General features: G+C 29.9%; 2 protein-coding genes across 3 annotated transcripts in view; one reads left to right on the top strand and one right to left on the bottom strand.

Annotated features, from left to right (window-relative positions):
- The window catches only part of LOC132921914 (heterogeneous nuclear ribonucleoprotein C-like 3), a 119,826-nt gene that overhangs the window by 49,262 nt on the left and 51,162 nt on the right, over nt 1-19,402 (top strand). For both annotated transcript variants that reach the window (XM_060985156.1, XM_060985155.1), the window contains one exon: nt 2,233-2,379. In XM_060985156.1, the coding sequence (XP_060841139.1) occupies nt 2,235-2,379 (145 nt within the window). In that variant the 5' untranslated portion in view covers nt 2,233-2,234. The remainder of the gene's footprint in view (nt 1-2,232; nt 2,380-19,402) is intronic.
- On the bottom strand, nt 8,154-13,336 carry LOC132921462 (glutaryl-CoA dehydrogenase, mitochondrial). Its single transcript, XM_060984504.1, has 4 exons — nt 13,113-13,336; nt 10,269-10,612; nt 9,309-9,748; nt 8,154-8,851 (listed from the first exon to the last, which is right to left on the bottom strand). Exons 1-4 carry the CDS (start codon nt 13,116-13,118, stop codon nt 8,397-8,399), a joined length of 1,245 nt encoding a protein of 414 aa, XP_060840487.1. The 5' UTR covers nt 13,119-13,336; the 3' UTR covers nt 8,154-8,396.

The raw sequence follows: 19,402 nt of genomic DNA, 5'->3' as shown, positions 1-19,402 counted from the left end.
TACGATGCGTTGGAATAGTTTCAAAACCCGCTAAGGTCATATAATATGTTTAATTTACGAACGTTGCGACTACCTGTGTGACGAATTTGTTGATGGTCTTAAAGATCACGGAGAAGTTTAAGGCGATCGTGAATGATAAATAGATTTATCTAAGCAAACTGTCAATAAATAATTTACCAGATGGACGCGTGACGCTGCTCCGAGACGTCGTGGTCAAGTGTTGTTATACGATGTATAATATACATAGTTTATTTAGCCAACGGACTCGTGCAATAACAGTGCAGACTTTATCAACAATAACGCCGCCGTCGTTAAGTCGGAAGAGACCGAAAATCTTCTCCTCTCTAGGCGGCGGTGGCAATGGTGGTGGTAGTGGCAAGGGGATGAGTTTCTAAGCCCTCTGCTAATAATTGCGTACCCTCCTGGTGGCGGATTAGTGCTCGCGTTATTTTGCAGTGTTTGCGTTTCGGACCAAAATGCAAGCGGGTCCCGAACAACTTCTTTTATTTTGTGGGCATATTAATTCCTTGGTATATGTGAACTGTCTTACAATGTCTTCGTCAATACATATTTACTTGACTATGGAAACAATATAATAAAATGTTTAATGTATATAAAAAACATTTAAAAAATTAAAAACCCATCTTAACTTACCATTATTACATGTATGAGTGGTGTGAAATTATCATTATTTTTTTAACTATTCTAAAATGTTGACATTTAATAGCAAATAACGTAATATTATACAATAATATTATCATTTTATAATGATGTTATTTTAGTATTAAATATATTTCATTTTTTCGTTTTCGTTTTTTACAAAATCATATTTATTTATTTATTTTATTTTGTTCGTTCCAAATTTTGATTTCCGTGACATATATTACTATTTAGTATATATATACGTGTGTATTTGGACATATATACACTTATAAATATTAATAACCGATTTATTTTTAATCGTAGGCGAGATGAAAAGAAATATAGGTATTTTATATATATTTCAAATATCAGAGATGACATATTTTTATTTAGAGAATATACGAAATAAGGTAATCATTTCAGTGATGTTTTGAGTACTCTGTAATAATATTATTTTTTTCCGGCGCACATGATTATTTGGATGATGGGCGTTGATACGTATAATGATAAAAATTGTATGTATATTATATTATACTATGATACCAAATTAACCATTAATATTATATTTGGATGATATATGTATACGTTTTAAAATATATTTTAAATATCTTCGTTATGGTTGGTGTGGCAGTATATGAATAGATATATTGATATATAGCAATTAGATATTACTTATTACTTGCGTAGGTACTATCGTAATAAATCTATAGTTATGATAAATTTGTACATAATATTAAAGATTACTTTGTCCTACATAATATATATTGCAGTGATTATATATTATGGTATAAGAATGGTTATTTATTGAAAAAATGTTACTTCCTTTGCCCTTCTTGAATAATTATTATATACAGAACTTAAATTGAATAATTTGTGTCTCTATAGAGTATAATACTGTCCTATTAATAAATGTTCACAATTTTTGGTGAAATTATAATGTTAGCTATTAAGTATAAGTATATCTCGAATAAAATACAATGTTATGCATTTCAATTTATTATATTCTAATCGCTTTTAGAAATGACTATATTAATAATGTATTTATTATTTATACATTTATTGATCAGTAGTTGAGAGTTTACGTTAAATATTATTATTTAGTTTAGTTTGCCTTTAAGTTGTTGACAAAGACGCGTCGTTGATTTAACTTTGAATATTTAAAATGTGTAAATAACAAACGGACTGTAAATAAAATAAATATTATTCCATTTGTAAATATAGGTACATTCAGTATTTTTACACGTCCGAAAACGGATGTTAAGTGTTACAATATAGTATATACAAACTTCAAAAATGTCATCAATAGAACGAATATATATGTATTTATTATGTTATCGTGTTTATAAACTAACGTTGATTATTTATATAAAGAAAAGATTCACTGTGAGAATAAATAAATATTATGTTTGTAGTTATACAATGTATATATAGGTATACAATATATATACATAATATAAATCATACAATAGCCAACAGTCGCGTACTCACATTATACTTTAGAAATTATAAGATTGCTGAAGCCTTAACTCCACTACATCTAAGTTTATAATTTTTTTATCCCCATTTTTCTATTTTTTATTTTATTTACAGTCATGAAGATGAGCAAAGTGGGCAACCAAACCAACTCTCAAGACCCCCAGGCGGTTAACTCTCGTGTTTTCGTGGGAAATCTCAACACATTTCAATGTAGCAAAACCGACGTCGAAAGAATGTTTCAACGATACGGTCGCCTAGTGGGTGAGTATATATATATATATATATAGTTTAATATATAATGACGATCATTTTCATATATTTTTTTCCACACAATATAGGAAAAAATGTATTTCGTTTTAAAATAAGACATGCGAAAAACTGTCATGATTTTTTAAATTGTTAGCCATTTATTATTTATCAATTACTCCGGACAACTGATTTGTACCTATTAGGTTTTTCATATATTTTATATTTAAATAAAGTGCTGATTCCACTGATATGTTTTTCATATTGGCATGTCACCAAATATTGATTGATTACAACACAAATGTCAGCAAACATAATTTTCAGAATAATAATATCTATAATTTATCTAGATATTAAATTGTTATATTATAGATGTATAGTACAATAATCACATCATAATGACTTGTGTATGTGTACCTATTTTAATTGTGCGTGTTATAAATATTATGTATTCTCTGTAAAAATGTTACCGTCAATAAAAGTCGAAAATTACGTTTACCCTTATGATAAATCGATGCGATGACATTATAATATTATGTCGAATGAGAAATAATATGTTTAGGTTACAATTATTCCTATTGCGCTGTTGATTGATCAGTCATTATATTAAAAAATAGAACAACCCAATTTTTGTCTAATGTGTAGCCAATGGGGTCTAACTCGTAAATATATACCTCCGAGGCTATAATTAGTTTAGGAAAAAACGGTATGATGACCAAAATTATATTATATGAAACGAACATGTGCATTATTGTTTTACTGGATTAGCGTCACAGCAGTTTACGGTAATTATTAAGTTGTATACAATATTATAGTGATATGATATCAAAATTAAATTTGTATACGCGAAACTCTGACCACCAGGTAGCGATGTCGTTGTTCAAGCAAAACTTTCCCGATAACCACCTGTAAATCCCACGCAAACAGACATTTCAAAAATAGATTAAGACGACCGCGATTAATAAATGAAGATTGTTCAACTTGTACGCGTCCTAATAAATATGATACTATGCTAGCTATGCGATGAGAGGGGGATTTACGCGTTTATTTATTATTAGCTATAGCCGTATAAATATGGTGCATCGGTCAGTTTTTCGAAAATATTTTCTCGCTCCAATGTAATATATTAACTGTACATTTAAAATGTATATAATATTAACCCAACAAACACGCCACGCTTCTATTAGGGTCTTCTAATCCTCTTAAGTACAAAGTTCTCTCACAACAATGTATTATAGCTGTTTGACACCATCGCCGTCGCCACCGTCGCTAAAACACACATTCCGAAACACCTCGTCGAATAAATATAATATGTACATAATATTAATTCGAACATCTTATTAAGTATACAGCACAAGTGCGCTATTTACTCCACTCCATTATATATATATATATATATATATAGATATTACTATTAGGTTTTTAATATACTTAATTTTCGTCATCGGCCGGTGATGAGGTTTAGTTTTTAGGTGCTGTATTATTATTTTTGAGAACCATTTTACACTCGAAAAACTGAGAATTGTCTGATTACGATAAATTGTATTATCGGCAGCGTCCACTATACACTTTATAATATATACTTATACTCGTATACATAATTTTGTGAGTGTACATTGCAAATGATGAATTTTTTGAATTTTGAAGTCTTGCGACAACCTTATTCGACGGATGTAATATTGTTGTCATCAGTGTTTGTCGTGAGCGGCGGCAGTGGTGGTAAGTAAATTAGAGATTCCCAATCTTTTTTTTACTCACGGCATCCTTAGTTCTTTTCTAAAAATCCGGAGCCACCCTATGCCATATGGCCTATGGACTAAAAATATATTTCAAATAATTTCGCGACACCCTAGTTAGAAATCTCGGAAGTAGATAATAGATATTTTGATAAATCCGATGGACATTTCAAATGGTCAAAGGTTTTCTGTAAGTGCTCTAGTCTGCAACGGTCTGCCAAGTCACAATAATAATACAGGATGATTATTTTATAGGTAAATACTGTAAAAACCAAATAGAGGTACTGTCAGAATGGTTTTCTATGTAGCGCGTCTACTTTTCGTCTCTTCAAGTCGTGGTTTCTAAATGATTATTGTTTAAGTTTCAAGCGTAACAATTAATACGTGTATGATGTAAAACCGTGAGGCATGGAGATGCTGTGGACTTGAGGGTTCTAATATATCTGAATATACTGTTTTTAGGGGCTCCTTTATATGTGTATTCTTCTTCTGGATCTGAAGTTCATAATTTGGTCATGACCTCATTGTTGCGTGCTTCGAAAGTTGTTTTTGTAGGTGCAATTGTGTAATCCGTTACGATTATAATGCCCTTAGTTATATATTATGTTAGATAGGTCAAACCCGATTCATGATAATCAAATTAGTTATTTCAATTTATACACATTTAATACATTATAATTAGTAATATTAAGTCCAAATATTCGAAGATATCGATCGGAAGTAATTTAGTAGAACATAACACTTCACTTGAATGTTAAATTGTAAAATGTTTTATTTATTGTAAAATTCACACCACTGTTTCAATAGATTGTAAATATTTTTAATAATAATAATAAAAAAGCACTAATTTTCTAGAAAATGATTTACGTTTTTGTACATTTTTTTTTACATCATTTGAATTCATTACAAAACAGCGTATTTTAATATAAATTATGTTTTTACGAATTTTATCTTTATCGTTTTTTAAGTTATTTATTTTTATTTTTAACTACATTAACAATACATTTTTTAATTCGTTTTCCAGAGCAGAATATATTACATTTTAGTACATAAAAATCAAATTTTGAACAAGTTATGTGTAACAGTATATTTCTATTTCTATGCTGTAGTGGAACTTACATGTAGTACCTCTGTACTCGTTTAACTTCGCTTGTCTAAACTTTAAATACTCATAAGTATAACAAATTAACTAGTCATTCGTAAATTGAGTCTTGTAAAATAAAATTCTCAGAAAAATATTTTGTTTTGAAATATAAAATTAAAAATGTATCCATGTCGTCATTCAAAAAAATACGAGTACAATTTCAAGAAATTATAACTATAAAGAATAACTAAAAATATATTATTTCAAATATTTTTATTTAATTTGAACCATCTAAGACCATTTTCAATAATATTATAAAATATTATATGTTGTAATAGTTATGCTGTACATAGTTATATTTATATAACAAACTAAAACCAAAATACATAAATCAATATAGGTAGTTTATCAATAAACAAATAACTAAATTTTCAGGAATCCATAATTTAAAAATAAAATAAACCAACTCGGAAATCATTAGTTTTAGTATAACATAATAATAGATACTATAATGACGTTTAATAATTATTGTAATGACTTCAAATAATGTTGGTTAAAATAATGTTTCCAAAACAACATTAAATAATTTCGATAAAACGAGTGTGTTTAACTTTAAAAAAAAACTGCCCCGTTTAGGTATATATACAATATTATATAAATGGATATATAGTATGATAAAATATCTAGTTGCGTATAGTGACGAAAAACTTTTTTTTCACGATTTCATTATTATTACGCAGATCGTGGTCATTATTGAAACAATAATTTATACGTACACACAAGCGCAGACATATACACATGGAGCGTACATTACGAGATATCGCGTGCACACACACATACACACATATATCGCTATATTATTATACGGCCCACGTAAAACGGGCTGGGGGTTGGTCGGAGGGTGACGCGTTAATACGTCGCGCGAGCACGCTGCAAACACAATAGATATATGGCGACGTTAAATTAAAACGAGCCACTCTAAAGCGTATATTATGTATAATAAATATGTATATATATATATATATATTATATTGTATAGTCGTCGAGCGATTTGACGGCCGGCGGCAGCGGCGGACACAATGGCGTAAACCACGCGTCCGATAAACGCGACGGCCAAAACCACCCCCTTCCAATCCCCCTGTACGTTAAATAGCGGCACACGAGATAATGTCTACCCCCAGGGCTCGAGCTCGCAAACCCTCCCCCCACGGAACAGCACGGCGGAGCGTGGTACAGCGTCCCTATCTCGCCGCCAGCCGATTTCTACGACGGCCGCGACGATAATAATATTATATAACGATCACGGTAATAATAATAATAATAATAATCGAGGTTGCGAATTTCAATATGCGTTTCCGTATAGTAGAAATCTTGTATTTGACTAAAAATTATACAAGATTATACTTGTCGTACTTTCAATCCGTTTCAGTTGGGGTATTTTTGATAATAATATTATTAATCGTAGTAAAGAAAATCCCAAAAAAAACGATTTTTTTCTTGCGTGTATATTACACGACGACGTTATACAGAAATATGAACACTGGTCGTCACAGCTTTTGGAGATTTTAAATCATGGTAGGGATGGACGTGCAACTTCTTTGAATTTTTCATTCATCATTAGACAATGAATAATAATTATATTACCGGTCGTCTCGACCATCGCCAAACGGCGAAAATATGAGAGCTAATTATTGTTCATTTATGGTATCTATAAACAAATTGTTTTATGAAACCATCGGCATTCCAGACACAGATATTTTTCAATCGTTAAAGAACATGACGTTATTCCATTTGAAGAGTTACGGAATTATTTTACACCTGGGGATTGGAATAATATATTACACGAATCTGCAAATAATGTTTTTGTTTTCATTTTTGACAAATGTGATTTGATTAATATTTAATAAAATTTCAGATTACAGTTCTGGATTCGTAATTGAAAAGTATTTAATCAGTGACGAATGGGAATCGTAATCACCATTGTATCCAAACACGATGACATTTTATTAGTTGGTAGAAATTTAGTATTATATTAATTTGAATAGATAATAATTTGGCAAACAAATTGTACACTGACGTCAGAAATAAAATAAAATAATTAATATTTATAATTAAGTTTTTTTTATAATAAGAAAACAATGTACGGGTAATGGCCAATGGGTATACATTATATAGTATATGTATATTGAGTATATATATATATATATATAATTTTACTTTTAGTAACTAAATGAACCAAATTTTGACGAGATTTAAGAATGGTAGAAAATGTAGAAACAATAATGTTAATAATACCTCTATTGCTTTATATAGCGGAAAGTATAAGTAGACGGTAGAAAGTATAATCAAGAAATATATCAAAGAAGAAACGCAGCAAGTGCTGAGTAGAGGTATTGATTGCAAAAAAAAAACTCCGCTAAGAGAGGTTATTTTACCAATTTATATAAAGAAGCACTTTAAGACTTCGGAACCGCTGTCAAAAGACCAATTTCACGCGTAGGAGATAATCGGAATAAAATTCATGTATTCGTCAGGGGTTGCGATCGGCCAACACTTTTAGCTCATTTCGAATGTATGGATCGACAAAACTTGTTAACATCCCCATTGCGTTTCCGAAAAGGTATATGGCGGCAGAACGCTGCAGTCCAACCCCTCTGCCACGCGATATAGACTTCCTATGTATACGTGCGGTACACGCTATGGTGGTACCGGTCGACCCTGAGTAGTATATAAAACAACAGCGGAAGACGGGTAGAGAATTATTAATTTGAGTATCGTGAGTTGTCAGCAACCGTAAAAAATATTACGCTCTTTTGAAATTACCGTAGTCACGTATACACACACACACACACACACATCCACGTGCGCGTGCGTAGGTATACTCTCTCTCGGGGATTATTGGAATCTAAACACGTCATCATGGTATAAAGTTGGTAGGCATTACCTCTATAAACAATAAATCAAATCTTAAAGATAACAATATTTTATTACACACAATGCACATATATATTATTAATAAAGGTATACGTATCATAAGACGCAAAAAATAAAAGGACTATCAGTATACATCCACCATGTGGATATATAACGATCATTAGCTGATAGTCACAGTGGTGAATGGATTTATGAAGCTTAGATACTTGGTAACGTTGTAGTCATAGAATCGGCATGTTTTTTTTAAGCGTGTGCCTCCGAAGTTTAGGTTTCAGCAGCTATTTGAAAGCTTGTATGCCAGTGATCGCTCTGCCTAATACCAAACCATGGACGTCGTAGGTGCCTTCGTAGGTGTTTACGGTTTCCAAATTTATGAGATGTCTGATCACGTGGTACTCGTCGCTAATACCGTTTCCTCCGAGCGTGTCTCTTGCCCATCTCGCAATGTCCAATGCTTTACCGGTTGAATTTCTCTTTATCAACGATATCATTTCCGGTGTGACTAAGCCTTGTTCCTTTAATCTGCCAACTTGCAAACACGCCAACAGACCGATAGATATCTCGGTGACCATGTCGGCGTATTTTTTTTGGATCAGTTGCGTGGCGGCCAAAGGTTTTCCGAATTGTTTGCGATCCAGGCAGTACGATCGAGAAACAGACAAGCACGCTTCAGCCGCCCCAAAAGCGCCCCACGCGATTCCGTAACGGGCGTGGTTCAAACAGCCAAAAGGACCTGAAAAAAATAACGGCGATAAATCATGACGATTATAACGATAATTTGACGTTCCACCTCAGTGTAGTAGCCTCTAGTAATTATATCTAATTGTAAAATATGTGTACAGACGTACAGTGAAACTTGCAAACAACGAAGTCGAATAAGCAACAAAAAAAAATCGTAATATGAACTATGAAGGAATTCGTTAAAGAGAATTAAATTTTATTCAAAAATAAAGGTTATAGTTCTTAAAAATATTTCATTGGACAGAAAATTTTGTAAAATGGAAGTTCGTTATATGGAAGTTTCACTGTATTATATATTTCTAAACTAGAATTAAATAAATAAATAAATAGATTTTTTCAACAAAAGAACACTATTTATGCCTGTTACGCAATGTATAGCTACTATACCTATAGAAGTATAGAGTATTATAATATGTTTATAGTATATAAAAACAGCCAAAAATTCTTACCTCCCATACCCGAGACGCCGGGCAAAAGGCTGTCCTCAGGCACTACACAATTGTCCATGTACACAGACCCAGTGCTGGATGCCCTCAATGACATTTTTCCTGGTATGACAGCGGTCGATAGACCCGCTGTGCCTCTTTCCACTATGAACCCTCGGACGCGGCCATCATCACACCTAGCCCACACAACGAAAATGTCGGCTACCGGTGCATTGGTTATCCACATCTTAGATCCGTTCAAGACGTACGACTTAGTGTCCGAATCGTATCTCGCCTTGCTCTCCATCTTCCCGATGTCGCTGCCGGCGTTTGGTTCAGTTAGGCAAAAGCTACCTACCAGGTCCGCAGTGGCAAGCCGTGGCAGGTATCGTTCACGCTGCTCTTCGGTTCCATACGCGTTGATGGCATGCATGACGAGCGACGACTGGACGCTCAAAGCGGATCTAAAACGAAATTTACCACCAACACCCGTCAATGACCACAGTCGGGCGAGGTGGTTCTATACCTAATAATTTGTTAGAGAGAGGTGCCCACTTTGGAAGGAGATCAAGTGGTTGTAACACGTTAAAAATGAACCATAATAAAAAAGAAAAAATTCCATTTCTTTCGAATCTCAAGTCTCAACCCATATTACACTATAAATTTAAATTATTGAAAAAAAAAAACAGTGAAATTTATACTAATTTCGCGTTAACCCGATGTCCTGATAGTTTGATTATTTTATTTTCCACCATGATATTGCTCGGCAGGTTCTATTACTATCGTTTTTAACGAGAAATATATTTTAATGTTTATGAAAGTAAATAATTATTTACCTATACAGTTATATAATTAATTAACATAAAATGGTTGATATCAAATATGAAAATTAATTTTAAAACTGTATACTGTATCAATTTTTTCTTTGCAAATTACTTCACGGGCACCCCTCCCCCTAACAACATTAAATGAATACTGTCCAACCTATATGCACTGTCGACTCTTTCCACTTCTCTAGCGATAAGACCGTATCCGACCTGCGACACTTTGGTACAACCGTAGGCCCCGATGGTACATCCCAACGCGCCCATCGAAGCCATGTCTTTAAGTATATCTTTTTCGTACACGCCATCACGGTTTGATTTCAATATTCTAGGCATGAGTTCTTTCTGACAGAAGTCCCTGAACGAAGTCTTCAATTGTCGTTCCTCGTCCGTTAGATTGTGATCGAGATTAAGCGCATCTTCCCAGTCAAAACTCGGCACACTTGATGCGTAACGTACACAACGACGTCGCAAATAATGTCTCAAGATCGTTGACATTGAGTTCTGAAAAAAAAATGCAAATATCATTTATAATAACATTTTGTAATGAAATTCATCAATCAAAGTTCATCAACAATCAAATATATATATGTATATAATTTTAAACGTATTTAAAAAAATAAATCGTTTTGAATTGACAAAACAAAAATAAAATTCTTACAATAATATTATTTTTATTTTTTTATTTTTACTGTTCATATTAAATTTGTTAATCTGAATACATTTTAGAGGAAAAAAATTAATCATTTTAATATTTTTTATTGGTAAAAAAACTGACCGTGATAACAGGGGCGTAAACTAGGGCAGCCAAAACCACTGGTATGTGATGAGGAAAAATGACATCAATAGAGAACTAAAAACCATGTTGATTAATAAACCATTTCATGTTTTATAATAATGCTATTATACTAGCCAAGTTCTCTGACTTCGGGATAAATACTAATATCATTTAAATTCGCTATACGAACATTTAAATTAAGACAAAAAAATAAAATTGTTATCAGAAATCATAAAAAAATCAATACGTAAATACATAAATATAACATGACCCTCGAGCCCTTATTATTTTAAATTTTACAAAACGTATAGGTACTCGCATATGGGTTGTAAACATAGTATAAAACATATGGTTGTCTCCATAGACGTGGAGTAAAAGGGTGAGATTATTAGACCTATTAGGGTTCAAATATACCCAGTTATTCGTTCTGGAGATGCGTATACCAAGTTTGAAGAGCTATAGGCCTACACATCATCAAGGAAAAATATATTAAATAGATTGATGGTCAATTTAACTTTTATAGTTTTATATATTTAGATACAATTTAATACTGAAGAATGTTGTAACTTTTATACTTGATTCGAATATGATTACAATTTATAATATGATAATACCCTCGTTTGGAGTCTTGACTCAACTAAATAAAAAATAATAATTTTATATGTATTGCCAAAACCGACGGTGCAGAGCAGAAATGAAAACGTCAAAAACAGTGTCTATTTGCCAACATCGTTTTACATATTTAAAATATGTGTCTTGAACACGCAAAAAATCAGCCTGCACGAGTTGTTTTTTCAAATTTATAGTTGTTTGTATACAGTTGACAGACAATTGTTAACGTTTTTAATGATTTTTATCGTAGTTAAAACACTTCATCGATTAATAAATATCTGCAAATACACTCGAAAAGTCGAAATAATAGTATCTTCTATCTATCACCTGTTCAGATAAATCGACTATAATCGTCGAACAATGAGTTAATGCTGAAAACAATTATGTATCTATATAAAGTATAATATACAATATAAAAATATACTTGAGAATATATAAATTATAATAAATGCATGTATATAATATACGTATAACAAATCTATTTATTAAAGGGGAGGTAACTTTTGTTTAAATACAAGTTTTAAACATAAGCCATTTACACTATGTCTTAACATCAATATATAACAGTAGATAAATATTTTCCATTTTAGGTATTGAATAGAGGAATGTAATAAATAATAATGCAAAATTATGAAGAGTCGGGCAAAAATATTAAGTATATAAGTACAAAACCGCACGCGATAATGTCGTTCAAATATTTTAAACACGCAAAAAACGTATAATTATTTGAGTTAATATGTTATATACAAATAATAGAATACATAAACGTTCTAAGACATCATCATCATTATAGTTTATTATACACGACGTAGGCATGTAGTATGTTTAACACATGATTTATTGAAATTATTTATACTAATGTATGCAAATTAATACCGATTAAAAATAGATACAAATGTGATACATAATATATTGGTTCATTTTTATATTTACAACGACCATCATATTATAAATTATAATACAGACTAAAATTAAGAACTACTCTGCAGACTAAGTTTGTAAGTAGGTAATATTATTGTGATAAGTGATAACATTATTAGTTTGTTATCTAACATATTATATCATGTAGGTTTTACTTTGTTTACTCTATTCTATAAATTATTATCTTACGAATATAATAATGAAGTGACATTATTAAAGAAGCTTCGACAACTGGTCATACCTACTTAAATCCGTTATACTTATATTTTTGTAAATAAATAATTTTATAAACACATTTAATTTAATATATTTAAACATTGTTGTTGAAATGTTTAATCTACAAATAGTAATGTATTGTTTACGCAGTAATCAGACGTATTTAATCATACAAATATAATAGTAGCTTATTCATACGAATAGGAATAAGTAATGTACCTTAACGTTGTAAGATTTATAAGTACCTACGTATTTGTTTATAATGTTACGTATTTATGTTCAGTATTCACTTATAACTCATGTAAATCATTTTTTTTTTTATATAATATCGGTTTACTGACACTCGTATTCGAAATATGACGTACTTTAAATAGGCGAAAATCGTTCAGATATTTATATCATAAAAGCTTAACTAAAAGCATCACTTTTTAGTAAGATTTACTTAGATAATTTGTAACTTGTAAAAATTAATTTTACCTGCATCGTGACGGAGAACCGGAAAAATTATGTAGGTGGTTAATCAGTATTATGATAAGACAGAAAATGTTCACAGTACTTAGAGTCACTAGTCAGTAGATGATGATAGACATTTGACAATCGAAAAAAAAAGTACAACAAAACTACGACGATAACATATGCTATCAAACGGGAAAATAGTAACTGATATCCGTTATCCGTTATCAGTCTTCGTGAACGAACGTTGCGCAACTGGTACGTAGGTGAGTTAGTAGTTGTCAGTTTGGTCGGTGAGTCGGGCACAGCTTAGCCAACGTACCGGGCAAAACGCGGTATATGAAGTAATAATAGTAATAAATAATAATAATAATAATATGTATCGACTAAACTCGCGTAATTCTCAGTTCTCAGTCAACCATATAGGCGTAAATTTGCCTTGTTATACGGGGGGCTATAATTATAAACATAGAACAGGCACACGAAGGGCTTCACCCCCCGCATCCCCTATGTAGCTATTTATAAATTTTAAAATTTTATTGTAACATTTATTATATAAAATGTATATAAAAAATTCAAAATTATTTATTGAACGGCGTATAATACATAACTTTTTATCGTTGTCGTTATAAAATATTAACGTATAGCTCAATCATTTTAATTTTATTACCAAATTACAATACAAAATTCATACATAAAGCTTAAATGTTCACATAACACATAATTATCGGCTATCGGATAGTGGATACTCTGATTAGGAATTATGTTTTACATTTTATAATTTTTTCTAATAAATAAATAAAATTTCTTGAAAAACTTTAAAAAATGTAGGTGGGCTAAGCCCCCTTAAGTCCCCTCAGTTTACGCATATGCAGTCAACAAAACGACAAAGTGTAGTGTTGACGTGTTGTAAACTCACTATATAGATTTTACAACTTTTGAACGCTACGCATTCATGATAAGATAAATAACTGAAAATATTTTAAATTATATATATATTTTTAACTATAATACGTCTAAAGTTGTTTTGAAAAAATGCATTATTTTTAGTTGACATGCAGGAAAAGTTTATTTTCAATATAAATTTTGAAACCATTAAAATATTGGTACAGCGTAGTATTATGTTTTTAGTTTCCTCGTGACAGATATATATAAATATAAAGTGTAGGTAATAGGTATTTATATATGTATAATATATTAAAATGTATAGTTGAACTTATTTTGCAAGTGGTGCTTAATTTCTATTCTTGTTTCTTATTCGGGGAACAGCTTATAAATACAAAGACAAGAGGCTAAAGTTTAACTGATGCATGATTAAATGGTATCAATTGTATGACTAAAATTTAAATGATTTGGGGGAGAATAAAAATTATAAATTAAAAAAAAAATGACTTGATTATATATTATACTATATTATTATTCTGATATTATATTTATTATTTTATGTTTAAACTACATTTTTTTTAACTTTAAAGAATATTGACAAGGGTTGTATTTATAACATAAACGTCTTTGGCCCGAAATAATATTATGCGTGAGGCGTGTAGGTAATAGCTATTTACATCGATTAAATCACAGTGTGCAGTTACAATCTATAACTCGTATAAAGTATGTAGATCGTTTAATAGATTCCGAGAGCGATGCAGATAATCACCATACTCCACAGTCCGCAGTCGTAGTACAATATCAATAGTCAATGTTTAGGTATTTAAATACATTTTGCATTGTACTCCAGCCAACGTGTTTTTAACACGTGAAAAAAGTTCAAGGATGATTCTGTGACCTCACGTAAGTCGTGGACGTTGATTATCGGATTGTTGCTTTTGTTTTTCCACCCTGTAGTTTTCGATCAATTGCCCGGACATCAACGACGAAGCTATTATTTGGTATTATGTATAATAGTATAATATTATATGAACTACGTCGCTGCGATAATAAACGTTTTTGAATGAATCTAGTTGTTCTGGAGTTTTGAATAAACTGTGGTTAGAGTGAGTCAAAATATGCGTAAGGATTCGTAAAAACACTAAAAACACATAATACCTATTGCTATATTTAAAAAATTATAACACCTATGAAGTTTTTTTTATTTTTATATGAGCGACAAGTTTATTTTTTATTTTTCTTGAATTAAAAAAATAATAATTATAATGCGCATAGACATTAAAACCGTTTGCTATTAAAATTAAAATAATACAATTATTATTATTGACATTTTAGTTTTTTTTTTTTCACATTAATTACTTGGAGTACGCAAAATAAGACGGCCCAAAAACGAACTGTCTTGTTTAAATTATGAATTTAACAATTTAATTAAATTACATTTAAAATTAATTAAGAAAAGAAAATGTTATATTTTTAATTATTTTGTAAAAATCTAATTAACGAGCATTTTATCCAATTAATGTATTAAATGTATATATTTTTAAATACTACATATTTAATTTTGAAAGGTAAAAGTACGTGTATTAACCATTAGATTAACGAACGATAAATTTTAAATAATATTATTATTAATCAATCCAAACGTATATTGTATATTTTTATAATTATATACATCGATTCGATCAATAAACTATTAATTAATTTTTTAGTTTGTAGAAAATTATACAGGTAAAATTAAAATTAAATCATATAACTATCAAAGTACTTATATTAAACCAAATGCATTTTATATTATATTTTGAAGGTATACTTGGTCCTACTAAAAATTGAAATACTATATAATCCTTCCAATCTATAAGTTGCCATAATATTACAATTTTCAGCGACAACTAACCACCCAAAACTCAAAAGCATTGATCTCTTACCTCTAATTTGTATGGATTTATGGAACCCTTACAACGTTTAAATTGATACTGGCCAAAAGACCTAATAAATAAATAAAATTTATCTAAAATTATTAAATCACAAAATGTGTTGAGTTTTGAAATTTTAAAAGGTGTCGTTGGACATTCTCTTCTATAAACGTAATAAAAATGTTACTTATTTGTAAGCATATTGTAATTATTTCTTTTTGATAAATAAAAAAAAAGAAATATTATAATTTATTTTGTTTTATAAATAGTCAAAGAATTCATGAAATCTATTTCTATGATAGTGTCATAGTGTACCTATATATAAGTAGTAACAACATTATATTTATTATTATAATAACGCCTATTGGATTCCGTAGTCCATACATAAAATATAATAACAATTTATTTGAAAGTTTTTGGTAAAGTCTTTGACGGAAAAGGGCTACCCCTAACTTCTGATTTGAGTATTTCAATTAGCCAAGAGTATTAGTATAATATTGATTAGCATTTAAAATGTGATAAAGATACCATACATAGTAAACAAATGCAATATATTTGCAAATTGTATGTACAAAGGAATTTTATTAAACTATTTAATACCTTTAGTATATTCACAATATTATGTGACCTGATATTGCTGTTAAATTTGTATTTTACGTACACGTTTATTGTTTAAATAATTTAATATAGTACGAAAATATGCTGTTAATGACACCAAATCACAAGCTCTCTGCGTGTATGTATGCATTATTTAAATTTTCAATAGCCACAACACTATCAAAAAGTTTTATTTTTTTCATTTTGTCAAAATGTATACATATTATTGTTATTCCTCAGAAGTCTTTTGATATCATATTTTTTTCCTCGTTTTCCCCATTTCAAATGCACGCACGTTGTTTGGTCGTGTGTACCTACCCTCCGGCGACCATCGCGTACCCGCGCTTGCTGTTTGAGTCAGATATTATTTGTTCTTTTTCTCTATATAATATCCCTAACGGCGCTTTCATTTTCAAGATATTTCAGCAACATAACCTCACGTTAGACATTTGTTTTTTTATATATAGCTATAATAAGTACCTATAATAAAATAATATTACTAATTTATTAAAAAAAAATAATAATACAATTTAGTGAAAAATACCACAGTTTTTAATATTTTATGATAGATAATATTAATAGGTAGCTTATAAATGATAAAACTACAGTAATCAAATACAATAAACAATGCGTGTTTATACTATATAAGCAATTTAAAAAATTAAAAACTAATAATTTTAAGTTTATTCTAAAATGTTTTAAATTGTAATACATCAATTATAGTTATATTGCAGTACTAAATTATATGACCTTACGTATAGCATATCATATCATGTTGTATCTTAATTTTTAAAATAAAATTAGTTTCAAATACATGTATATATAATATATATATTCATTATATGTGTATGACTTATGTGCCCAAAAAAATACAAACAATTATTGTGCATTCGTATATTTGTATATACTCAAACCTCAAATTACCACACAATGCATAAGGTCATAATAACAGAATATATTTATACCTTAATATTAAACGAATAGTTTTATCGTCCGATACCTATATATGTTGAGTGACCTGTCAAACACTCAAATCAAATAGGTCTGAAAATGAAAGAAAACATGTGATAAAAAAAATATAACATAGCAAAAAAATATATATAATATTAATATACGTAATTTAAAAATAGTACAAAAAACATCATCGTATAAGCGTTAGACTCTAAGGTCTAACGAATACGTAAAAGCGAGAATGTATAAGTGACTATGATCGAGACAGGGATAAGACGGCACTACGTTAGCGTGTTTGCAAAAAAAGATTTATATAGTAAATTATTTACATAGGAAAATTATTTTATACTAAATTAATAATAATCGATGCGACGAGTAGACTAAGCAGCTAACGAACGTTGTAACATTAAAAAATATATTTGTTAAAAGTATAAAAAAAAATTAAATAAACACAAAAATATAAATATTGATAAATATTGGTCATATTATCTTTGGTAATGGTGTCGTAAGAGATCTACCATAATTTTACAGGCTGTAAAGCACGTTGATGATGTAAGCAATGTAAGCGATTTACCATTTTTTTGTGATTTATCTAATGTAAACCCACAAGTTGATAAATATTATTATATATTAAATAAGATAAATATGAATAATAATATCCTATAAGCGTATAGTACAAAATTTAACTCTCATGTTACTAGTAACTAGTTATATGATGACTAATGATGGGACATGGGACGTCACTTTGTTAGTATAATATATGAAGTGTTTATGGCATAATACAAAACAAAACTATTCAATTCAAGTCAATGGCGCTTTCCCTTTCCTTAAAAGGAGATTGCAAGAGACATGGTGGATATCTATACATTTATTAACAGATTTAACGCTAAATTAATAACCAATATAGTTAAGTTAAAAACTTCGAATAAACTATTTGTGTGTAGCTTTTGCCCGGTTTTTGGTAGATCACTTATGACACCTGCGTGATATATATATAATATGTAGATCGCGAAAAATTATAGTAGATCGCTTATTATACTGTTACCATATATTTTAACACAATTTATAGATGGTTGTAATTTTCGAAAAATGTATATATTATTTTGTACATATTTCAAATCAGCATCATGAAACATTTGAATGGAATATAACTGCAGTTCAATGACTTCTCAAAATTAGTACTATATAGTAGTACGTCTGAATGAGATGTAACTGTGGGTTAGAATGACAGTGTGTAGACATGCCTACTAAGAACGCTCACAACTTTCGATTAAAAAGTTTCATTTCGTATGATATGTCGTTACAAATATCTACGAATATCATATTTTTATTCAAATGCGTTTCGTTGAATTTCGTCTAGCATTTTTTTTAAAATTTTTGTTAATTCGTAGAACTTATAACGATGTCTGAAAAAAAGTACGTGCGCTTAGAAAAAATATCTCATAATACCTGCATTACAATTGTAACTGCTTAATAAACACTGCAGATATGTAATTATTATCTAAAAATATTTAATTAAGAAATACACACGAAATTGAACCATCCTGATCGTATTTTAGGTCAAAATAACTTATAAGCGGTATTTTTCTCTGAACAAACGATACGTTTCTACGAAACATCACGGTGCGATGCAAAACAGCTATTCCGAATCGAAACATTCGAAACCATCTCTCTTTCCAGGATCCTTTTCTTGAACAGTTATAATAGTGTATTATTAATATTATTATTATCATTATTGTTTTAAAGTGTACGCATAGTTTCCCTTTGAAAGACACGCGCGAGCATATCGCCGGCAGGTAAACAATGCTGGTAAATATTAATATAACAACTATTGCTCACGGTATTTATATAAAATGTTATAATAATATTAAAATCATTTAATACCATACTATATATATATATATATATACGGTCGGTAATCGACTGAAAGGTTTACTACGATTCTACCGTTATGCGAAGAGGAGTTGG

Source organism: Rhopalosiphum padi, chromosome 2, assembly GCF_020882245.1.
Source record: "Rhopalosiphum padi isolate XX-2018 chromosome 2, ASM2088224v1, whole genome shotgun sequence".
NCBI lineage: Eukaryota > Metazoa > Arthropoda > Insecta > Hemiptera > Aphididae > Rhopalosiphum > Rhopalosiphum padi.
This window is presented reverse-complemented; position numbering and strand designations above follow the sequence as displayed.